This window comes from Mesoplodon bidens, assembly GCF_964165515.1.
Source record: "Mesoplodon bidens genome assembly, chromosome: 5".
NCBI lineage: Eukaryota > Metazoa > Chordata > Mammalia > Artiodactyla > Ziphiidae > Mesoplodon > Mesoplodon bidens.
In genome coordinates, this window is record NC_138161.1 from 143,995,316 (window position 1) to 144,020,900 (window position 25,585).

Below are 25,585 nucleotides of genomic sequence, written 5' to 3' on the forward strand. Positions count from 1 at the left end.
GGTGGGAGCTGTGTTCACTCTTAGTGCCCCAGACACATATTGTTTTGTCTTCACTTCCGTCGAACATCACCTTTGTGTATTTTTATTCTTACATATTTGGTTTCCCACGGGATCTTAAACCTGCGTCTGTCACTGAGAAATGAAGGTTGCCTATTAGGAATAGGTCCAGCTTATTCTTCGTTGATGAGAATGCATTTCTCAGCTGAAAAGCCAGTCTCTCCAGGACATTCCACAGTGGTCAGCCTATGGTTCCCCCCCTGAGCCTGGTCCTTTTCCTTCCTCTCCTCCCCACAGAAAACGAGAGTTCTCATGCCATTGCCGTTGGTGATTGACTCATCTGGACCCTCATAGACAGAATGCTGTTCAGGATCTTCTTCTGATGACCTGCCAAGGTGACTCCTATTCTCAGGAGGTCTCTAGGAGGGAAAAAGCCACAAAAGAAGGCACGTTAGTGTTTTTCACAGATCAAAACTCGTCACAGAAGGCAAACTCCTGATAATAGTGGGGTAGGCAAATAAAAGTGTTTAAAATCCAATGAGCCCAAGTTTACCCGAGTCTGAAAAACACCTAACTAGATATTCCCTTGCTCCATCTCACTTTCTCCAAGCAGTAGCCCCCACCTCCAATGCCCCCTCCAACTTAGATGACCCTGGAAGTGCTGTGCCTTGTTCCTCGCCTGCGGGTTCTGGAGCAGCCCTTCATTGTGTCCATGGCCCTAGGTGGACTAGAACTTTCCTCTACTATTTTTTTTTTTAACAATGCAAGCACACACTGTATGGGGCTTCAGTTATTCTGTGAGGTTTCTGCCCAAATTAGTGATCGCCCACTGTGATTGAAAAGATGTGAGGCTTGCCTGGTTTTCTGATGTTTTCCCCTGAGTTTCCATTTTCTGCCTCTCTTTGAATTTTAACGTCATGAATTTTTAAGAAGGGTGATCTCAAAATAACTTTCAAATATCTGCCCAAGCAGGAATCCAAGGAAGATGTTTAGGGTAGGGATTTGGACTGGATTCATCTCTGAACTGTGAGTCTTAATATGAACAAGTTCATGGCTTATATTTGTCTTTGGGGAGAGACCCATACATCTTTTTTTAATTAATAATATTACAGTACTTGAGTGCTTCTCATGTGCCATATACTAACCCATTTATACCTATGGAAGCATTTCATAAAAACTGCCAAACCACTAGGAGTCCATGATAATAATTTACCAGCCGTCATTTCTCATGTGTGTCCTGCAAGCAGACAATAGGCCAGTTGCCTTGTATATACTATTCCACTCACCTCTTACCACAAACCAATGAGGTGGGCACTATTATTATTTGCACCTTTCTAGAGTAGGCAAGCAGGGCTCCGAGAAGTTAAGTAACATGCTCAAGATCACACAGCAGGTCAGCAGTGGTGGAGCTGGGCTTCAAATTCAGGATGGCCTGGCTCTCAGCCACCCTGCAGGGCTGCTCTCAGAATTCTTCTAACGTCCTGACTGTATTCTCTGCGGACCCCCCTGCCCCAGCAGAGCAGATCGCTCTGTGCACTGTGCACAAGGTGTATGAGGAGGCCCCTGTGCTGGGCCCCGGTCCACAATGCCTGGGCTCTCCTGACCCCTCCTTTCAGCTGGCTCTCAGTCCCCCGAGGGCGGTCACTGGTCTAGGTTGTCAAATTGCCCACATCTTTTCAGCACACAAGTTTGAGAGGTATGCTTGGATTCTGAATTCACAAATTGTCCCTCAATCTACTTTATTTACATACACATATTCTTTTTCTGCCTTTTATCTCTCAAGTAGCAAACAAAAGTGCTCCAATAGTGTGTGGACATTTTTTACTTTGAAGTAAATCCCTTACTTTTCAGTTTCACTTTCCTTTTATTTTTCCTCTAGCTCTTTTTCATGTGGCTATTCCCAGACTGAGGGAATTACTCCTTTTGACTCCTTCAGTTTGTGGGGGATCAGGTGATGATGGTCCCCACGACAGTGGGAAAGCAGGCGCAGCCCTACCTTCATGGACGCCCACTCTGCCCCGGAGCCCAGGCACCCTTTTCAGCTCTGTGGGTTGGAAAAGCTGGTTTTCCACTGGGAAGGGGTTAGTTTTTATTTTTGGTGTCTGACGATAACTCATAATGGTAAGGACGTTTTTAGGCATCACCAGGAAATGAACTCAGGTTTGAAAAAGTGAATTCTGGTGTTTAGTGGATCCAAGGCTAGAGGCACATCCAAGTCATTTCCTGGGAGAAAGTGGAGGTTCCATCATTTCAGGCAAGAATAAACCTGAGAGACATGAAGCTGGACTCTATGAAGACTGACTGCAGAGCAGGAATCTGGGATGGAAGGCTGAGTGTCAATAAGCCATCCCCCTGGGGCTCAACTGCTCAGGATGGATGACCCCCGCCTCTCCCCTGGGACTCAGCAACTGGCCTGCCCCAGCAGGGAATCCCAGCACCCAGCACTGAACCTGACACAGAACAGGTGATCAATAAGTGTTTGTCAACTGCCTGGTGGACTGACTTATCCTCTGCCAGGGAAAATGTGTGTCACAGGCTACCAACCCTGGTGCTGTTAGTACACGTTGCAGCCGGGCAGCTGGTGAGGTCCCTGCTGTGTGTGTGTGTGTGTGTGTGTGTATGTATTCAAAATTCGACTTGCCCACTCTAGTCCAGTGGTTCCCAAGCTTGGCTGCACATTAGAATCACCTGGGGAGTTTTAACATCCTGATGCCCAGGTCTCACCACGTACCAAATGAATCAGAAGATCTACATTGGGTGTAGGAATCAGACATCAGTAGTTAAAGATGCCCAGGTGACTCCAGGGTGTGTATAGCCAAGTATGGCCCCATGTGGCCCTGGGTGGACAGGCTGGAACATATGGACCCGGCAGTCAGGAAAGCAGGCTTCTGTTCCCGCTTTGTCACTCCTGATTGCCGAGTCTTCAGGCACTAACATCACCTCCTTTCTGAATCGCTGAATGGAAGGGTTGGAACTAGATAGAGATTTCCCAAAATTCAGGCCCAGAAAACCCCACCCCTCCGAAATACACTTCCATGGTATTTAATAATTTTACGTGGGTTTCTTTACTTCAGGATTTCTTATGGCCTTTAAAATGCTAATATGTGGAGTGACTCTCCAAGAGAGCGCTAAAGTGCTCAGTATTTCCCAAATTTATTTGACCATGGGACCTTTTTTCCAAGGAGAACCTATTAACATTTCCCAGAGCAGGTGCTGCTCAGAACATTCTCGGGGAAATGATGGACTACGTGGGCCTTTAAGACCCTTTCTGGCTCTCATCTGATTTGAATAATTTTAGTTTCTGTATTCTTCCACACTCTTATGGGGGTTGCAGCCTAGAAAATAACTAGTGGGGGATGGAAACGTCGGCTTATTTACAAGCGCTGTCTAAGCACGAAGACAGGCTCCCAGTGCATCGGAGATTGCTGCTGAATCAGAGCCCTGCGTCTTCCTGCTACGCTGTTTAAAGTGCTGGCTGGCTGTGTTCTTTCCATCTGGATGCTCTCTTTGATGGGCTGAGTTTAAAAACTTAAACGGAGGAGAGACTCTCAGTGATTAGGCAAATGACATATGGCTGTGACTTTGAAGAACTCTCATTTGGGACCCAGAATAGATCTGGGCCTCCCCACCCCAGCCCTCCGTCTTTCCAAGGCGCTTCCCCGCCAGGTCCGATTCTATGCTGAGGTGGAGCCCTGTGGATGAAGCCGGAAGGCATGACTTGCACCACGGGTGATTGCAGGCAGGGAGCCTTGACCCCACCCACGGGCCGGACAGAGGTGATTCCCATCACTCACTCCGACGTCATCTGGGTGACCAGCTGGAGGGAGGTGAAGCCGGCGGTGAGGAAGCTGTCCCTGTACTGGACCATTTTGATGGCACTGAGCCAGTCATCCACGGTGGTAAAGGCAGTGAAGTCTGGGATGGAACGGTCAAGCAGGGGCTGGGAAGGCCTGGAAGACAAAGGGGAGCAGGTGACCCCACAGCTGCAGGGACGCACGGGCAGAGCCACACCCTGGGCGGACGGCAGCCTTCATGGAGGTTCAGGAGCCCTGGTGGGATGAGGATTATGCAGGAAACCCAGGCTGACCCTTCCTTCCCGACACAATCCTGAGCCTGCATGGCTTCTCAAGGTCAGTGGCCAGTCCCCCTGCCTCTGGAATCTGTCCCATGCTGGTCAGCCCAGATGGGCCGACTGGCACAGCAGGCAGTCTGAAGGGAAGAGAAGGACCACAACTCCTTTGTAACCTGAAATCTAAGAGATTCGCCAACCTAAGATATGCTCCTTTTACAAATATATAAAGTTCACTGCAACCTCTCCAAATCTATCGGTAACATTGTTTTCTCCGGGTTCCGTCCTCAACTAATTGAAAGAAACGGAACAGAGCAGCCCACCACTGACCTTCTCGGGCATCTTGTCAAAGCAGAACCCCCCCACCCCAGGTACCCAGTCCAGGAATCAGGGTGCCATCTTCACATCGCCCTCACTTTCAGCACCCACGCTCAACCCCTCACCGAGTCATAAAGATTTGACCTTCAAAACCTCTCAAACTCATCCGCTTCTTTCCACACCATTAGCCTGAGTGAAGATGCTCTCTTCTCTGCCATGGCTACTACTGCCATGTCCTCCCACCAAGTCTGTCTTCATGGTCCCCTCAACAACAGGTCCATGTTATAGCCTGGTGATCCTGACCATAACCCAACTCCTGACCCTGATTCATGTCAAACCCTTCAGTGGGTGATCATTGCTCTGAAAACCAAGCTCCGAAGTCTTAGCAGGGCCTAAAGGCTCTGAGTGTCTGGCTCTCGCCCACCTCCCCAGCCCCAGTCCCCACCTGGTCCCGCCACAAACTGCACTCCCAACACGCTGGCCCTGTCCTTCCCACACTCGGGCCTCTGCACACGCTGCACCCTTGATCTGGAACCCTGACTCTCTACTCCCATCTTCCTTTCATTCAGTTAACGCACCCTCCCTCTTCAGCTCGCAACTGAAATAACAGGCATCAGGGTCGCCTCCCTGACGCCAGACCAAGGTGTGTGCTCTCCAAGCATCAGGCACTTCCCTGCCGCACTGGCCAGTGAAGTCTCAATTTGTACTTCTTTGGGCAATCATCTGATTAATGTTCACTGCTCCTGAATGATTCTAAGCTCCATGAGGGCATGTCTATCTTGCTCATTCTATACAGCCAGCAAGGGCACAGTGCTTAGCACATAAGCACCCAATAAACTCTGGTCGAAGGGATGAATTACTATAATAAATGAGTTAACGCTGCAAATGTAAATGAGTGATGCACAGCTGACTGTGGCTGACAGCTGACAGTTCTGTGCATTTGCTTATAACAAATCCAATGGCTCTGAATTTCTTTGTCCCACAGCAATCAGGGCCTTTACCTGTTAATAGGTTGGCCAAGGTTCCAAGTCTGCAGCTCCAACTGCCTCATGCACTGGTGTGGTTAACAGAAAGGGTGCCTTCTGGAAACAGGATTGCCCACAAGTGGGGTCTCATACCAGTCAGACCAGATACACTCAACTACTACAGAGCCCAGTGCCCAGCCCATTTGAGGCCAATGGAAGGTAGAGATACAGATATGTTATCTTTTCATCTGTCTACAGCCCATGCTGGAGGCAGGGAATATTTCAGAGAGATAGAAGAGAAAAAGGAAGTGAAGAGTCTTGGAACTTCTTCCATCCGTGGATAAGCTCAGCCGTCTCCCCCCTTGCTCTCAGTAGACTGAAGGCTGGCAGCCTCGCTCTGGGCCCTGCCTGACTATGAGACCACCCACCCCTGGGAGCCACCCGGTTCCACTAGACTCACACGGCGGTGATGGTTGCCAAAGTCTTGAGACTTGCTGGGTTCCGGATCATCTTGTCCAGGGTGTTGACAATCTCTGCAAATCGGGGCCGGCTATTACGGTCCTTTTGCCAACAGTCCAGCATGAGCTGGTGTAGAGCAGCTGGGCAGTCCATGGGTGGGGGCAGCCGGTAGTCCTGCTCAATGGCATTGATGACCTACAGTGACACACATAGGAACAGGTGTGATTGGTGATGAGCCACCAGCCAGTCATTCACAAATTAGCTTCGGAGGATGGAGCCTCCTTACCCCAGGTGTCCCATCTTCTGTGCTCCTATACCTCTCACAGTAAGAGATTTTACATATATTTGGCTTTTCCCCCTAGACTGTGAGTTCCCAGAAAGCAGGCCCACCTCTTCTTGTGCCTTTGTGTTCCCAGCACCTGGCACAGGGCCTGACACACACTAGATAGCTGTAACTGTTTATTGAAGAATGGTTTGAGCTTCTCCCTGAGAGGACGTCAGGCCCAATTCTGCCTTATTGGCAGCTGGTGGCACCAGGGCAGATGAAACAATGGCATATGGGCAAAGTGCCAACTATTTGCAAAGGACACCCACCAAAGCGCATTGTGACCTCATCCTTTCACTGCTATGCGAAAAGAAGGTGGGAGAAGGGATCACAATTTGATGGAGAGCCTCCTCCATGCCAGGGACCCTCTAGATGCTTCCTAGGCATTGTCTGCCTTAATCTTCATGAGGCAGTGACAGGAATTGGGTAGAAGATAATCTAGTTAAACAAATTGGTTCGGTCCAATGACAACAGTGGAAATAACAAGGTGATCCAACATGAATATCTCCAATCAGGTTTTGTTAATTTTCGCAGACTCCAGGGGATAGTTTTGTAAAGATTTTAGGATCTTTAAGTCCTTTTTCTGTTCTTCAGATTGTTGTGGTTTTCACCCTTTACTTCTTAATTTCCAATTCATTTAAAACAATTATGCCTGCTCTGTAATTTATTATAACACAATGGAAGGCCAGGAATACAATGCAGGCCTTAAGATGTTACAAAAATGTGCCTATTGAAATGGAAATATACTCACATTGTAATATTAGGCAAAATAGCAGGCTGTGTAAGTGCAGGTATGGTATAAAGCAGGTATGGTATAAGCTTGCTTTTGTAAAAAAATAAGAATTGAAACAAAACAAAAACTAATAATTACACACATGCATAGAAAAGCCCTTGGAAGGATCTATACCATGGAACTAACAGTGGTTGCCTCTGGGCAGGTAGAAACATGAATGCCCTTTGTGTTTTTCTTTTTGTTTCTTTGTATGTTTATTTTCTATAATAATTAGGCATTGATTTTACATTAATATAAACAGTTAAAGCACCTTTAACCACATAGGGAATAATTTGGAGTTCAGGGATTTTCAGGTGTTTTTGCCTCTACTTTAAAAAATGTCAGATTCATTGCAACTGATTATTCCTTTTTTTTACTTTGTAAATTGGTCAGAAAGTGAATATTCTCTATCAGTTTATAGTTTTACAAATTCTATGCACAGTATACAGGGCATGAGACAGGGCATGAGGTAATATAATAACCTGAAGTCATTAGAGATAACCAAGGTGTATTATTCCTTCTATTCGATGTGGCAGAAAAACAAACAAGCATACAAACCACACCAATATGATCACTTTATAAAAAAACAGCAACTGGGAATATGCACTTTTGAATAATATTTTATACCACTAACAAATGTTTATCTTAGCCAGACTGTTGTCAGTCAAATTACCTGTTATCCTCTGAGGAGGGCATTTTAGCCCTATTTTCCCCATGAGGAAATGAATGCACAAACAGGGAAGTCATTTGCCTGAGGGCACGAAGCTAGTAAGGGATAGGGTTGCGAAAAAATCACAGGGGTATCTGAGTTTAATTTTTTTTTTTAATATTTATTTATTTATTTATTTATCTGCGCTGGGTCTTAGTTGCAGCATGCAGGAGGATCTTTGTTGTGACATGTTTAGTTGCGGTGTGTGGGCTTTTAGTTGTGGCATGCAGACTCTTAGTTGTGGCATGCAGACTCTTAGTTGCAGCATGCAGACTCTTAGTTGCAGCATGTATGTGGGATCTAGTTCCCCGACCAGGGATCGAACCTGGGCCCCTTGCATTGGGAGCGTGGAGTCTTACCCACTGGACCACCAGGGAAGTCCCTGAGTTTAAGTTTTGAATACCTTGAAGCCCACTCTTCCTAGGTTCTGTGGGGATGCCACAGGAATCTCAGCCTAGAGAACAGTCCTTGGAGCTATTTGATGTCTTCATGGTAGGAAACAGGGGTATGGAGCTAAACCAAGTAATCCATGAGGATGAATAGCCTTGCTTAAAACTGGCATCCTTTCCAGCTCCTTCCAGGCAGCCGGATTAAGGGGCCCTGTCACAGAGTCTCCACTCACCAAGGGGACAAGTGGGATTACCCACTGAATGGCCCCACGAGCTCTTTCTAGGTTGCCTAAGGACAAGCTAGGTGGGACCAGCAGGAGGGGCTGGTGTCCAAATTCAACTTCTTTTGGGGGTTAGGGGCCCCCAGAGCCTTCCAGTGTAGGGCAGCTCCTGTTCCCCTTAAACCGCTGGCATCGCTGCTCAAATTATTTGATGACCAGATTCCCAAATACGAATGTTCCCCCCGACAAGATTACTCTCCCATCTGCCCATAAGAGGAAGGAGCCCTCTGCGGGGACGCAGCTCAAAGGTGTGACCAGCTGACCCGAGCACTCCTGGCAGAGCATCAGGAGACTGGGGACCCAGGCACGTGCTGACTCTTCCATCTGTGAGCTTTAGACTGGACGCCACTAAGCTGCTTTTCCCCCATCTCTTCTGCAGGCCACCTCATCGGAATTTTTGGAACACCATCCTGGCGTGTGTTTTTGTATTTCCTCTGTTTGTTTGATGTGCTGACTTTCCTTTTAAGAGGACACAGAGAGTCCCTGATTCCTCCTCCCTGCAGGTCCAGAGGGGTGGAGCCCCACGTGCTGTGTTAGTGATGGTGTGGCATTGCCATCAGGGGCGTGGACCTTGGAGTTCTGGGTTCAGATCCTAGCTCCATTTCTTATTAGCTCCAGAAACTTGGGAGAGTCACTTGACTTCCTGAAACTGCACAGATGGGGGTGTTAGAAGGATTAAATGACACAGTGAGGTGATGCGCACTGAGCACCACACATGTGAGTAGAAAGAATCCCATCATCACATGGAGGCTGTCACTGCGGCCACGTCTATTACAGGGGAGGTCTTCTCTTCAAAGAGGGTTGCTCTTCTGCTGCCGGCCAACTGGAGGCCCAGGAAGATGGTGTTTGGGAAGCACCAAGCATGTAGTGGGGACTTGGTAAATACCACCTCCCTCTCTGTATCTCACCTTTCAGGACAGAGGATAGAGGAGCCCCTTCCCATGCTCTTGTTTACAAATGGGACTTTATTCCATTTGCTATTTCTTTCTTACTTTTTTTTTTTTTTGGCCCCGCCTTGCAGCTTGAGGGATATTAGTTCCTGACCAGGGATCGAACCCATGCCCTTGGGAGTGAAAAATCAAAAGCACAGAGTCCTAACCACTGGACCACCAGGGAATTCCTATTTGCTATTTCTTCTAGATAACTTTGTTGTTATTACTCGCGTAGAGGCTCTGGGAGCATTGACGCTTCCTGCACATATGAAAAAAATAAAAGCTTTACCCTCCACTCCAAAGAAAAAGTACTAGGTCATTAATTGCTGTATGGGTAACATTTATCTATTCAAGTCTTTCTCTGAGGCACTATGCCGTTGAAGATTTTTGTTCTTTTCAAGAATCTGGGTGTTTTCTAAATTTTCTGAATACATATAACTTATAATCAAATTAAAACATCATTATTTTGAAAGAGGAATTGTAGTCCTCTAATGGGGCTTTGGGATCACTCCCTGTCATGCCTGCCTCACTGGCAGGTATGGAGAAAACAGGTAGGAGGCAGGAGAACCACTTTCAGTCCAAACACCAGTGACTGCGTCTGAATTGTGAGGAAAGATATGGCCCAAGCTTGGGGGCAGAGGGGGTCCTGCTGAGCAGAATAGAAAAATCAGAGCGAGTACCGGGCCCCTTTCCTTGGTCCACAACAGGATGAGATAAATGGATGCTGAAAAGATTGGAGATTGAAATGAGATCAGATGGCGTCTCCAGAGAGAAGGTAACGGCGAGTGTCGCAGTGAGAACCAGTCTCGGCAGCTGTCACAGAGCAGGGCTGACTTGCTTTGAAGGGTCTGCAGCAACGGGATGGGGTGAGGGCTGCTTTGCTCACCTGTACCCCCAGGTGGCAGGTGCGGGGGTTAGGTGGGGACCAGGGACAGGTGGTCTGGATCGGGGACCAGGGCTGGAGCTCCTCTGGGAAAGGAACAGGGCCCCTCCCCTTGCTCTCCTGTCCCCAGAGGGGCTCCTGGCTGCCCCCGGACGTGCACTTTTCATTAGTGAAGTTGGGCGGTGGGCGGGCTTCCTCGACCTTCCATGCGGAGGGAGAAGTGGAGGAGCTCAGAGCAGTGGAGGATCCAGGGCAGAGGGGGTTAAGTTGAGCTCTGATGTTTCAATAAAACTGCAGCTTCTCCCCACAGACACTGCCACTCTCATTATCTCTGTCAATCAGATCCAAGCCGTAGAACTTCCAAGTTCTCTCTCTGGCTGACAAACTCTCTGTACACGTTCAAAGACCTTCCTGGGCTCCGGAAGCCCAATTACCAGCACTCTGACTTGCCTCTGCAATTCTCTTTCGTAAAGCCTTTCAATTGTCATCTGTAAAACCCTTTATTGCCACCACCTCAGTGGTTTCTGATGAGTCGGGCTGCAGCTCGAGCTGCTGGGAGCCCCTCCTGGCTCTCTCCCAGGCTGGGTAAGAAGGTACCTTCTGAATGGGCAAAAGTCACCCTCTGCCTTCCACAGAGAGTGGAATGGTACTTGGGACAATGCTGAGACGCTTTATTTTGGAGAAATACAATAAGATTAGAATAAACAGCTACTTTGCAGATGTCCTTATTCCCTTTGAGGCCCAGCTCAAGTGTCAAATATCTGGAAACCTTCCTTACCTCCCCCGAAAATGTTCCCACAGCCCTGTGTATGTGCCACTGGGCTATGAACCCCCCAAGAACAGAGCCGGCAAGCACAATGCTCAGTCACAGTTAGCATACCCTGAGTGTTCGTGCAATGAATGATTTGGGAATTCTGGAAGTCTAATATCAGAAACTCCACTTGTTTTCAGCAGAGGTGAGTGTATTTGCTGAGAATATCTTGAATGTCACATCTTGCCTGTCAGAGTTTCATAATCCGTTCCATGTGTGCTGAATTGTGCTTAATCGGATTACAGTCTCTGGGCAGGACAAAAGGGGCCTGCATTTTCTGGCTAAGGTTTATTACTCATCCAGCTGACAGTATGGACAAAATCAGGGTGCACTTGATTTCATGAAAGCAGCCTTGGCATCAATTCCAACACTTACCGATTCGACACGCTACAGGAGCAGAGGCAAAGCATGGATAATCAGAGATAATAGAGGATCTAGATGCCATGCATGGTCGACAGCAGGACCTGGTTAAGGAGGCAGCCGTTTCACTTGCTCTGGGCTGAAGCCACTCTACCCTGGGGAGGAGGCACTGTCATGGCAGCACCCAGCTCCCATGTTGGCTCATTGGAAAGTGTTTCCTGGACTCCCAGATCACCACCTTTCTCAACCTTATGAGCGACAGCCATGGCTCGGAACGTCTGTCTGGATAGAGGGCTGGCTGGGGGCAGACTTCTCCAGTTTACGAGTAACGAAAAGCCCACCCACTATGTAGGTGCTTATGGGGTGGCTGGTTTCCCCATCTGGACTGGGTCAGCCCTGACTCTTCTTGCTTGGAAGTTGGGAAAGATAATAACTGTCCCCCAAGGTGATGGGAAGAGCAAGCAGAGAACAGAAGGCAACACGGGCGCTGCAGACTCTCCAAGGGGAGGGCGTGCGTTCAGAACACAAAGAACGAGTGGCCCTGGGGAACAGCCCGGGGTCCAAGGCAGTGGGGGAATCCCGGTAGGATTTCGACTGGGACCTTACCGAAGCAAATCATCCTCAAAGGCTTCCTACCTTTTAGTAATTATGGAGCAAAAGGTCCCCTCTGGAACACCTCCCCAAAATGCCTCTGCTTAAAGCATCTCAGATGGCCCTTTCCTTTCCCCCTGTCCCTTGTGAGTGGCCTGGAGGGGTGTTGCTGACCTCCACTCAGACAGGTCCCCTCCCGAGGCCCATCTGAAGCTGACCAGCTTTGGGACTCTCTCTCAGCACCTCCTTCTCACTGACAGGTGACACGGACTCCCAGAAGAGCGGATTCTCAGGAAAGAAGGACTTTTACGATTAATTCCTCTCTTTAAGGCGGAGAAGTGAGAGTCCCAGACAGAAGCTGCAGCTGGCTCAACACGGCACATCTGTCAGAGCAGAGCAGCCTGGGAGCCAGGCCCGCCCTCCCACCGGCACGGCTTCCCTTCCTGGACACGTGATGATGGAGCTCTGAAGTGGGGTAGAATTTCCTGATTAACTTTGGGCCTGATCTATTCATGGTTCCTGGCCACTCAGAACCAGCCCATTGTCTCCTGGGTTGGCCTGGGCATCTTTACAGGCTTTGGGGTCATGCTGGGCTCTTTGATTAGTTCAAATATTGGTGCCAAGGGGATCCAATATCCCCTGCCCTGGACACCTCACGTTCACATTCTGAGGCCCCAAGCAGAAAACAGATAGGTGGGCTTGACATGCCATGGCCTGTGGGACCCCTGGGGTAAGGGTTGTAGCAGCCAGGTGCCACTGACACTCACGTCTTGGTTGGACATATCCCAATAGGGTCTCTCTCCAAACGACATGACTTCCCACATGACAATCCCGTAGCTCCAGACGTCGCTGGCAGACGTGAACTTGCGGTAGGCAATGGCCTCTGGAGCCGTCCATCTCACGGGGATCTTGCCTCCCTGTGGGAAGGAGAAGCCTGGTCAGCTCAACCGTAGGGTTCCTAGCTGACGGTGCGTGAGGATAAAGTGGGAACACGTGTCCCTCCATTCCACCCCCGCCCCGACATTTCGTGGATGAGGATAGCTGGTGCCCCCAGGCAGGGGGACCTGCGGGGCTGGGCCATCTCACGCCATATGTGGGCACATCACAGCGCACGAGAGGTGGCGACTGGGGCTGCAGCTGCACTTACCCCACCGTTCCCTACGTCCTGATTCTAACGTCACCGTGGGTGGGAGGAGCAAGTGAAACTGGCAGAGAAGCACTACCTCACGATACTGGGTGAGATGGGTCATGTGAGCCGTGACAGGCAGGTGATGCTCTGCTGTCCCACAGCATGTATGAGTCACGACACTTGGGCCAGAAGGAAGCAAAACAAGCAAAGACGAAGGTAGTGATTGGTAATACTTCCTGGGACACCCCTGACTACAAGATCACCCTGCGCCGCCCCTGTGCCCCACTTGCCTTGTGCTCCCCTCCTGGGGGACAGGTTTTCCCCACTCTGCAGCCTGCAGGCAGCCCCAGCTGCACTGGGTTTACCAGGCCCAGAGCAGACAGATGCTGGCTCTCCTCCCTGCCCTTCTGAGCAGGTCGACATCCGGAGCTGCAGACACATTTTCCTAAAGGACCGCTCTTAGGTTTGTTTCTCCATTTTACCCCCCGATCCCACCCTGGGAGTTTCCAGCTTGGCTCTCTGGTTGGCCCTTGGTTTGTCTGCCAGAACTTGGCCTGTTTTGTTTACCTAAGGGGCTGATATCCATCCATCCATACATGCACCCCGTCAACAACTAGGCAAGAAGCACTGCTTTGTGCCAGGTCCTTTTTGAGGAGCTGGTGTCGCAGAGCTGAGCCAGCCAGGGACCTTGCCCTCAAGCTGGGCAGGCATGGGGAGGCAGACAAGAAAACAGAAACTTAATACATACTGTTAACAAGGTGGAAAGTGATGAGGGTGAGGCCGAGGGGGATACAGGGTGTGCTGAGAACCAGAGGAAACTCCCTAACATAGGAAGGGGTCAGGGAAGGTGGCCAGAAGCAGTCAGAAGGGCATTTTCCTGGAGCCCTTGGCCAGGTGTGGATACCAGTACTGTCCCTTTCTACCTGTGTGACCTAGGGCAAGTTACCTAACCTCTCTGTGCCTCTGTATCTCATTGCCAAAATGGGGGTAATGATCGCACTTACATAGTCAGGTCATCATGAGGATAAGTGGATTACGATCCATCTAGTGCTGGGGCAGGGCCTGGCATAGAGGGTCCACGTTATACACGTGGTAACTAGTTAATCAGGCAGAGTGTGGGGAGGAGGGAAGTCCAGGCAGAGAGGAGCATGTGCGGATGCTGGGGTAACAGAGAAGACGGTAACTGCCAGCAGTGCAGGATGGCTGGAGCACGGAATTCTCACGGGGGAAATAGCGGGGGGCAGAGAGCACAGCAGCCCTGTAGGGCACTGATGCCACTTACAGGGTAGAGTTCATCGTGCTCTAGAGCAAATGATCTTCATTTTCAATTCTCCAGGCCAAATATTAGACTTCACTCTCACGACCCTGTTGCGATGCCTGGGCTCTGAGACCTGCAGCTCCCTATCACCTTCCCCTTCTCATCTGCCTCCTGCCTCGGCCGAAGGAGGCTATTTTTATACGGAGACCATTCCCACGATCTGTTCAAATCACCAGGGACATGTGCTGGACTTTAGCAAAAATACCTTTAAAATGTATAAGTGGTTAATCTGAGCACGAGTGAGAGAAAAAGAAGCAAACTGCAAAGTGTATTTTTACCTGGTTTCCTACCCGGGGTCTGGGAGGAATAAAGACTGTCTGGCCCCGACCTCCCCAGGCACACATCCAGCTTTCTGCCAGGAAGACAGCCCTGATTTCCCCCAGGACGATGGCAGGCTTTTGTGGTGGGAGACATCCTCAGCTCAAATGCCAGCAACGTGACAAATGCCTGGAGGGCAGGCTTGGGCTGCGAGGCAACTGGAAGCTCTGTTCTCACTATTCCCCAAAACATGAATGAATTTCCTGGCTTTATCTCCTCGGTACCGTGGCTGGGAAGAGAGGTGGAAAACTCAGCCAGCGAACAGGGAGTTGTCAGACACCTGAGGCCGGTGTCTGACAGCGCAGGGACCCCATGCTGTGTGTCCCCATTAGGGGAGGTGGTGTTGTCACACCTGGAGGGGGCCTGGGGCTCCCCCAGAGCGGAGCGGTTTCTGGTCTCTCAATACACCTGGGCTACCTGAGGTAGGAGAGAGCAGTGTGAGTGTGAGTGTGAGTGTGTGCGTGTGTGTGTGTGTGTGAGAGAGAGAGAGAGGGAATGAGACCCTGTGAGTGAGAACTTACCAGTGTGTGTGACAGAGAGACAGAGAGAAAACTTGGCCGTGTGGGTCTGTGGGTAAAAAAGAGTTAGGGCTTATCTTTTATGCATCTGTTTGTGTCCGAGAGAGGAGGGAGGGGAGACGAAAGTGTGATTCTTCTGAACTTCAAAGAGGAAATGTGGGAGTCTGAAGGTGTCCTCTCTCCCGAGTCTGGAGCAGACCCCAGGGCCACCGGTGACAGCTGTTGAGCCCTCCCTCCTGCATGTCAAGTAGCAGTGCCAAGCCCACGGATGCGCCTCAGCCCTCCTGCCACCGTGCGCTGTTGGGCCTCACTGAACACGGAGTTTGGCCTGTCACTACCCCGCCCCCATCCCAGCAGGTGGCAGAGGCTTTGAGAAGAGTGGCCAGACAGGCAGGTGACAGCTTGTCACCACCGGCCCTCTGCCACGAGAGCAGGGGGCGCTGACCTCCAAGGCAGCCAGGGGAGCACGGGGATGGGTGTTTTCCTTCTGAGAGTTTTCGATATCCTCTCAGCCTTTCAAACATCATGTCGTCAGCGTTGCCTTCTGATGCTCGGGGTAATTATGGTGATGGTTATTTAACCCGTCTTCAATTACATGGAAGGAAATCTATTAATGTAGAGGATGGTGACCAGCTCCACGCAGGGGACTAGGAGAAAAGGAAGTGGGATGGTGTTGCAGCCACCAGGGCTTCTGTTAGTGAGGGACGTCTTCTTGCCGGAAGAGAAGTCAGGGCTGGAAAGGCCAAGGCCAAGGCACTCCTGTGACTGCCGAGTTCTCTGAGGGTCCCAGTTATTACCAATGCAGGCATGAGGAAGAGGCATAAGGAAGGAGTGATTTGCTCTGTTGGATGGGAAGAAGCATGAGGGAAGAATTCTCAGGGGATGGAGACCAGGCGAGACTCTCTGGAAGGAATCTGTGCCCACGTGGGCAAGAGGGGCCAACACTGGGCTTGAAGAGAGCATTGTCCCCTGCACAGGTTCCTCAAAGCACCAGATGACTCGATGCCCCCAGGGATGTTGAAGTCACCGGTGTGCATTCGGCAGGGACCTGGTTCCCCCAGAGCTGCATCGGGGGGCACTGTTGGGGTGTGGGGGAGGGAGAAGAGGTGAGGAGGGAGAGGCATCTCACCGCTCTCAGTGTCCTTCACACACTGGCCTTCCAGGTAAAGCTTGGCATTGAATGGTTGTGCTGCCCAGAAATCCTTCAAAAGTTTAACATCTCTAAAAGTTTGCTTCAGAATAATCATGCCTTAATTCAGGTATGAGACACACTATAAAGATCGTGTGTGTGTGTTGTGTGTGTGCATGTGTGTGTGTAATTTGATAAAGTAGGAGACGACGTCTGGCAGCAGATTAATTTTAACCTAGCCATCTGCAGGGGCACCTGCTGATAACTGACATCTACACGTGCCACCAGGAGTGATGCCGACAGGTAGAAGGTTTCAGCATAGAAGTACTTTAGTCCCTCAGCCTCAGCCAGCCTGCAGCAAACATCTATGCAGCACCCACTCTGCCTGGCACCCTGCTGGGAACCTGGCAGTGACGAGACTCAACCCTACTCTCAAGGAGTGAAGGATATCCCCAGTGCCACCCAGACAGCTCACGGCCTTGCCACAGTGACATTAGATAGGCACAGCTCGTAGCTTTCATTTCTAGAACCCACCCAATTGTGGAGTTTTCCAGGCTAAAGTCTGAGCATAGGACTGATTTCCCTTGCTAGTTACTTATCCTAGAGATGCCCATAAGGGTACTGCTTCTCTGTGTCTGGGCATTGCTACAGTACTTTTCTCCCCCATCATGTGTGAGAGGAAGTCTCAGCAGGGATATAACAGGAATTCAGATGCTCATGAATATTGAGTATCATGATCATGGAATCATTGGAATCGTGCCTCATGAGGAATCCCCTTGAAGTGATAGGTTTATGACGGAGATCATCACACAATGGTCCTGAATTTCACAGTGCTCACTCTTGAATAGGTTTGTAATATATAAAACATATTAGGGTTGTTTTGAAGAGCCAACATTATATATACGTAAATCACCCAGTATATTATTGTTGCCATTAAATAAGAATTTATTGAGTGTTGTGAGTTGATTTATGCGCCCCCCCCAAAAAAAAAGATACGTTCAACTTTTAAACTCCTGACCTTATTTGGAAATCTGGTCTTTGGGGATGTAACTGTAACCAAAGAACCAGCCCCAAACTGGCCCTATTCTGTTTCTAGCAATATACTGAGTTGTTTTTCAGAGACAACAGAACAAAACTGCAAGTCGTGCAGCTGAAGCATACACAGAGGAGAAATTTTTGATCTCAAATAACACCCGGAACCAAAGTTTCTCCACCCCACAGAACCAAAGAACTGGGACATGACTGGAACCTGAATGCTGGAACCCTTTCAGAAACTAAGGGTGCGCTGTCCATGAAGACCGGTGCTGAAGCCCCTTTACCATACCTTACCATAAATGGCCAAGTTCAAAAGCCCTCCAATCAAAACCTGCCCCACCAGTGCTTCCACATACCAACCATCCTCCCCTAATTTGAAAAACTGTGACCCAACCCTGGATCAGGGAGACAGATTTGAGAGCCTTGCCTCCTGACTACTTGCTGATCACACGTCACAGGGCCCTAACTTGGACTTTCAAATGTACTAGTTCTGGGATTGGCTTTGAGAATTTACATTTCTAACAAATTCTCAATGTGGTTCCTACACTTTAAGAACCACTGGCACAGATCAATCCAGCATAAGTCATGGACTGAGTGAAGTCTCATCTCATGTACCAACTCTGGTCATTGTTAATGGCTGGGTTGAGAAGGATTCTGAGGCTTCATCTGGGCTCAGCAAGGAATGCTGCCATGACGGCTGAGTGATGCCTGCTACAGGTGAGAGAACGAGTAGCCTGTATATGGCAAGTATTTGTCTCACTGCACTGAACAGCAAAAGATCTTAAAATGATGGGGGAAAGGGCAATGAGCTGGCTTCATCAAAGTTTCTGTCCAGTGTATCTATGGCTCAAGGGAAATGGAGGGTGGACTGGGGTGAAGTTTGCATCACATATAGCAAGTGGCCCTCTGGAGTAGCAGGTTGAACCCTCCCCTTGAAGCAGTGACCATCCTGACCATGTGGTTGACCAGCCTTGGCTCTGTGCAGCCCTCTGTAGACAGTTCAGACACAGATGGCCCTGCCCTAGGGTGCATCCATGCGGCACACACTCCTTCTGCTCTGCAGTCACTGTCCACTGCTCCCCAGTCACTGTCCACTGCTCCCCAGTCACTGTCCACTGCTTTGGACCCAGAGATCTAACGTGATTCTAAGTGTTAAATTAAGAAGGTATTTTAGAATGAATGTCTCTATTTAAAAACACTCTGGAAAGTACACTGACCCATTATGCCCAACCTAATGAGCAAAGTGATTTTTCCAGATAAGACCCATATCAGCCAAGAAGAAAAAGAAGTTTCTGCCAAAAAGGTTATCTTTCTCTGAGTATTACCAGGCTTCTAAGAGCCAGTGGAAATGGCTTCTGGCTGCTGGATTGCAACTGAGTCTATATAATAAAGAGGCTGTTTCTACTTCCCCAGGATGCCAGGAACTTGCATGAAAACAGTCTCTCAATCTTCTGAGAGAGTTCATCTGGCCCCGCTGCTTATTTCTTTCCAGAAGCCACAATGTTGATGGTGACACTGTAATTTATTACCATGCTAAGGATTATGATGCAACCTACAGAGAATTCGAACTTTAGGTGGGAAACCGGCTGCATGGACAGGTGAGCTTTTGGAGAGAGGATGATCTCATTTGTCATGCAAATGGCACAGAGAACAGAGAAAAGGGCCGGGAGAAAAGACACAACGCATTGGCTGCAGACAAAATTGTTTCTAAATAGAATGTTTTTCAAAGCTTTTCTTGAAGCATTAGCTGCTCCTCCAAAATGAATGACACAATGTATTTTGTACTAGTAATAAACTATGTGATTTGAATAGCTACAAATGGAGAGATTTACAGTCAGTGGGGTACATGCTCCCTCTCCCCTGAGCTTTGTGAGCGCTGAAACCCTTCTGTGAGATGCCGGAAATGTAATTGCAGCCCAAACATCATTTTCCAGCAGCGAGAGAAAGGCCTATTTGGACATAAATTAACTAAAAATATGCGGATGATAGTGTGTGTTTCATGTGTGAAGAACAGAAAGGCCACTTGGTGACGTTTCCCAGCTGGAAAGAAAGAAAACCAACCCTGTTCTTCAACCAAACAGACGTTGTTTCTCTGTACTCCACTGTCAGGGCAAAACAGCTGCCTTTTACTATCCACCCCCGAAATAGCCCCTGATGGCTGAGATGTGGGCATTTAATTATATATCTTTTTATCACACAGCATTTCTCGAGTTTATAATTAAAAAGAAAGGGTGGAGAGACAAGGGCTAAACATTCACATGCGGCCTCCACTCATTCCACAGGCAGGCGGTGCGCACCCTCCCGGGGCAAGGTCAGGGTCCGGAGAGGGAAAGAGAACAAACCCACTTCTGCCCCGAGGAGGGCGCTGTGTGGGGAATTCCGCAGCGGTAGCTGGCAGGGATGATGGGGCTTAGTCTCCTCTGGTGCAACCCCCAAGCCTGGGCCCCAAGAGGGTGGTGTGGGAGGGTGAGCCTCTATGTGACCTCGGAATGGCAAGGTTGGCAGGGAGGGCCAGCAAACGGGATGGTCGGGCTTGAGGAGGAGGCTAGCCAGTCACCCTGCTCTTTCCCCTTCCCTTCCCCGGGCTGGTCCAGGGTGTATTGGCTGCTTTTCCGAACATGGCAGGAACTGTGCTTTTCCCTGGAGCTGCCATCGCCACAGCTTCACTGCTGCCTGTCTGCCTCGCCCTTAGAGACCACAGTTCTCCTCTCCTTTTCTAGTGCATCTGTTTGCCTCACTAGTGACACCTGGCACCAGGTCTCTGTGGCTCCTGTCTCTGTGAACAGGCCGTGATGGCTTCCCCACCTTTGTCCCAAGTGTCTCCCCTGTGACCCTCAGGCAGGCACCCGCTCTTCTCCCATTCTGTTCCCACCTCTGTGCATGGAGACACTCGGGCTTCCTGCCGCTCTCAGGTAGGGCTCCACCTCCTAGGGCACCGTGGCAGGGCTCCAGACGCTGAGCCGTGCGGGGAGGGCGCCGGTAGGGTGGACGCTCTGTCTGCACGCCCGTCCTGGGGACCTCTGTCCAGCTCTGCGGGAAGCTGAGGGCTTTATTCCTTGTCCTCACCGAGCTGACTAAGCCTTCAGTGTTTTCCCTCCTCTTCTGTAAGCATCTGACAGACTGTGGCAACCCGTTTTCTCAGGTATACTAGGTCTATTCCTTATTCACAGGGTAATCTCTGGTGCCTCCCCGACGTGCACTGGCCACGCCTCTAGCCCCTCTTCCAGCCCCCACCCTCCAGCAGCTATTTTAAAATAATCTGTCACATTAAACAGCTTAAGCTCTTCTGGCCTCCTGAACTGCACTCCCTTCTTGGCACGGCTTCTCCCTCAAACAATCCGGCAGTTATAACCAAGTCGCTGAACCACTCTGTCTCACGGTCTCCACCTGCCAATAGGGATAATAATGCTTAATTATCTCAGAGGGACATACGAGGTGCTGCTGGCTGATGCTGGCAGTGTGTGAGATGCGTGAGTGAGGGTCTCCCGGCAGGAGCCCTGTTCCCCGGGCCGCCTGTCCTCTCTGGTGGCAGTGAGGGAACCCAGGGAGGGCAGGGCCAGCCCCAAGGACCATTCGGGGAGGCCAGCTCCTCCTGAGTCCCTTCCTCATCAATTATGTGAACCGGGGGAGGCGAGGAGGGTGGCCATGAGTCCACACCTGAGAGAAGGTGGAGGGGACACTTGAAACCGATCCTTCAACTCCCAATGCCGTGCTGCCTTTTCCTCAGAGCAGATAATAGGAAAGAAGACGGAAGCATAAATGGAGATAAATGTCCCTGCATGTGGAGGGCAGGGGCATCTTTTCTCTCCCAAAGTGGGGGATAAAAAGACTGGTTTCTGTTTTGCTTTTACAGAGCGTGGAGCCCCAAACTCTCAGCCAAGGGTCCCGTCCCGCCTGTGCCATAATCACACTCGCACTGTCTAAGTCCCGGTGAGTTTGGGGTTACAAAAGTCCATGGGAGTCTATTGCATTTTCGATGTTTGGGGAACGTTTGTTGAGGCATAAGAATACTAAAGAGTATCTCAAAATGAAATGAGAAAAAACAAATGTATTGCTTTCTTTTTAAAATAAAGTATTAACAAGCACAGTGTACTGACCGGGCATACGCTGAGAAGACTGGTGGTGGTGCCTGCGTAAGAAAAGGGATAGGGCTGTGCAGAAATCTCACAAACTGTGGCAAGAGTATACACTGGCAAAAAAGTTTTGGGAAATGAACGTTTTTCCTACCAGAATTTAAAATACGCAGTTCTTTTGCGGTACGCAGGCCTCTCCCGTTGTGGAGCACAGGCTCCGGATGCGCAGGCTCAGCGGCCATGGCTCACAGGCCTAGCCGCTCTGGGGCACGCGGGATCTTCCCGGACCGGGGCACGAACCCGTGTCCCCTGCCTCGGCAGGCGGATTCTCAACCACTGCGCCACCAGGAAAGTCCAAAATATGCAGTTCTTAACATCACCATGAGGAGCCGACAAACATCCTGTGCTCAGATGTGGTACCCTGAGAAGCACACACCATTATTTATGTAATGCATGATGCAGAGCCTGGGTCTAATCGTGAGGAGAGATCAGACAAAGCCCAAAAGAGGAAGCTTCTATTAAAAATAGGAGCAGTATTCTTTAACAATGTCAGTATCATAAAAAATAAAGAAAGGCTTTGAAAATGTTCCAGATTAAAAGAGGCTTTAACAACATGACAACAAAATGCAATATCTGATCCTGGACTGGATCTTGTACTAGGAGGAAAAAGTGCTGAAAAGGACTTTTGGGGGTCAGTTAACAGTATTAGAATACAGACAGTAGATTTGATAAAAGTATTTTATCCATGTTAAATTAAATTAAGTTGACAACTGTACTATTACAGTTATTAAGAGAATATCCTTATTCTTAGGAAATACAGAAATACACACTGAAGTATGTGTTACCTTATGGGGATAGAAGCCATGATGTATGCAGCATGTCTTCCGAGAGTTTAGGAAAAACACAAGTTTTGGTCAGGAGCAGGCAAATAACAAAGAAATGGCGTGAAATGATAAGAATAGGTAAAGAATCTGGGCAAAGGTTATGTGGGTATTGTTTGTATTATTCTTGGAACTTTTCTTTAAGTTTGACGTTACTTTAAAATTTTTTAAATGTGCAAATTCTTTGGCCCAGTAATTTTTTTCTTGAAATTAATTTTGTAGAACTATCTATATAAGTGTGCATTGGCATCTCCTTAAGAATATTCACTGAAGCATTGTTTGAAATAATACATCAGAAGCTACCTAGATGGCCATCAAAGACAGCTTGTTTAAAAAGAGAGCTTGTTTAAAAAGAGAGCTTGTTAAATAGTTTCTACAGCTCATTCATACAAAGGATGCCTGAGAAAGAATCTAAGAAACCTACAGGAGCAGCAGCAAAATGTTTCCAAAGGCAGGAAGTAAGGTACTAAGCCAGGAAAAGTTCATGTTCATGATGCATTGTTAAGTGACAAAGCAAGGTGATGAATGGATTGGTATGTATATTGAGACCATTTTTGAGACCATTAAAAATATAAATACACACACACACAGACACACACACACACACACACACACACAAGCTGGGAAGGAAACACACCAAACTATTCATGACTGACTTCTGGGGATTGGGAAGGGAAAGCCTTTTTCACTTTTTTACTTTAAACATACTTTTTGTTGTTTTTAAGCATTGCTTTTAAAAATAAAACCATAATATTTTAAAATACAGCATTCTAGAGACTTCTTTGGGTCCCTTTTTTCAGATGGGCTGACGTTTCAAGTTGGACAAATGAGTCCCTTCTCCCTGCCTGGTCCGGGATCAGTCCTCCCCAGATGTGGGGGGAGGGAGTGGGGGTTATGACAGGCGTAAGTCTGGTGAGGGGGGCCAGTGATAACAGCCACTAAAGAGCCTCAGGGAAAGCGTCAAGTCCAGGCTGGAAGAGCAGGAACTGAAGGGTATCTTCTTCCCGCTGTGTAGAGCCCAGCTGTCTTGGGACAGCCATCTCTCTCCCTGGGTACACAGGCTTCTGCTCTGGTCAACACTGACCAGTCTCCTTCTTGGTATCTCAGATCTCCAGGCATATGTGTGTCACTCATTAATTAATTTCTTAATTCACTCCACAAATACTTACTGAGCAGCACACAAAAGCTCGGGGATGCTGTGATAAAAGAGGAAGCCAAACCAGCTGCTGGGAGAGAAGGATGCAGGGCCGGGTGAGACCACGAGGCATGTGGCAGAGGCCACATGTTCAGAGCCACTGAACAGCCTGGACGAGGGCACTGATGTGTGAAAGCTGGTACAGGCCGCACGAGCAGCATTGAGAGCACGGCGGGGGCTGGACTGTGGGCTGAGCTGTCCAAGGTTGTTCCCAACCTCTCATTCTTTTGGCCTCGGATTCTGTTGTCCTACCTCGGCCTGCACTACAGAACTTTCTTGGGGTGTACTGGGACCCCAGCTTGATTTAGACTTTAGCCAATGCTGCTTGCATCTTATCTGTTCCTTCTCTTGACTAATCTATTTTCTGATCTACTTTAGGATTTATGCTGTTTTCCCATTCTTTAGAAAAACTAACTCCTGGAGATCCTCCTGTATTCCCAGACTTAGCTTTCTCCCAACTTGGTGGGTCTAAACCCCTGGTCTGCCTCCCTGCCTGACCTGCTTGGGCCCACTGGGAGCCCAGAGATGGGTTGACCATATGGTGGTCCCAAAGGCAGCTGGGTTCTTCACAGTGGGAAGGAGAGACCCATAAGTGTCTACTCCTCCAACCCTGAACTTGACTTTTTGCTGTGGCACTTAGTGGCTGTTATCACCAGTCCCACTCACTAGGGCCTTCCTAATCTCACCATAGCCTTGAAGCTCTATCTAGAACTGCCAGGCCTCTGTTCCAGAATTTTCTGGAATTGTGAGAGTCATGGAAGCATCCCCTGCTGAAGTCTAAGACTCTTCAGAGAGTTCAGAACCCATTTTATCTGGGGCTGGTGAACTGCGAGCCCCTCCAAAATAATTCCCATTTCCACCAGATCCATGGTCTCCCAAGGCCTGGGAACCCAGTGTTTTATAGGAGCCTAAAAGTTTCAGGAGATAATCCTCAACCACAAGTCAAGAGAAGCTCTCACAGCTTCCCAAGATCTGTGGCCTCTGCACGTGGTAAGCAGAGACTGCTCATCTGGGCTTGGTGGAGAGCCTCCCAGTGGTTCTATATCCTGTAGGAACATTTCAGTATCATCTCTTGAGGCCTCTCAGGCTTTCACAATTCTGAGCCCTCCAGGTCTGTATGTTACTACCTGTGGCCAAGGATGGGTGAGGTTAGGACAGGTGGACGTAGAGGGCAGGGCATGCTAGCTCTGGAGCGGAGCAACCACGAGGCAGAGAACCAGGAAGTAATGAGCCAGCATATCTGTGCGACAGATTGGAGCCTGTCTGCCTGCCTGCCTCGTCTGACCTCCCTTCAGGTAAATCAGACTCTTTAGATCAAAGGCGTGGGCAGAGTGATGGGACGAGACCAGTCTGAAAGGTCAGAACCTAAAACAGGGGTTGGCCACCTGGGGATGGAGGAGAATCTTAATGTTTTTAGCCAAAGGTCATTCCAAAAGTTCTCAGGTAAAAATCATAGCGAGTGTGATCTTCAGAATGTTATTAGGTTGAATTTCCAAGCAAGACAAAAAAACCCCATTTTATTGGGCTATGGAGCTAGCCTCCAAAATATTCTCTTGTCAATGACAAGTGCTGGCCTGCTGGCTGGAGTTGGAAAAGGTCATTTTGCAGCCATGGTAGTACTGACTGGTTCAGATAAGAATCGTCAGTGGATGCTAAAACTGGGGAAGGGGGAGGAGGGATTTTGATGAAGAACAGGATATTTACATAGCCTAACTGTCTTCCCAGAGACTGCTTATCAGTTACAAGAGAAAACAATATGTAATATATATTACATGTAAATATACATTGGAGAAGCTGGGGCAAACCTTGATTGGGTGATCAAGATCAGTAAGTCCATTGAGGGGGCACATGGACATCCTGTGTCTTGAGATATGATACCTTAGGAAGGACACATATCACTTAATGTAAGACTGTGGCCAAGAATGTAGAACTTGAATCTAATTATGAAGAATACCAGAAAACCTCACAGGAAGAATGTTCTATTAATGAAAAAAAAATGTACTCTTAAAAAAAAATGTGAATGTCATCAAGGACAAAGAAAGACAGTGGAAATATTCCAGACTGAAGGAGACCGAAGAGACATGAGGATTAAGACTAGACCCTGGACCACAGGCCCTGGAAGGCAGTC

At 49.0% G+C, this 25,585-nt stretch overlaps 1 protein-coding gene across 2 annotated transcripts in view; it reads right to left on the reverse strand.

Annotated features, from left to right (window-relative positions):
• Positions 1–307: 307 nt before the first annotated feature.
• Positions 308–25,585, reverse strand: part of EPHB1 (EPH receptor B1) — a gene marked incomplete at both ends in the record, with an annotated part of 429,185 nt that continues 403,907 nt past the window's right edge. For both annotated transcript variants that reach the window (XM_081234446.1, XM_081234445.1), the window contains 4 exons: positions 308–416; positions 3,792–3,947; positions 5,810–6,003; positions 12,629–12,778. In XM_081234446.1, coding sequence (XP_081090572.1) covers positions 308–416; positions 3,792–3,947; positions 5,810–6,003; positions 12,629–12,778 — 609 coding nt within the window. The remainder of the gene's footprint in view (positions 417–3,791; positions 3,948–5,809; positions 6,004–12,628; positions 12,779–25,585) is intronic.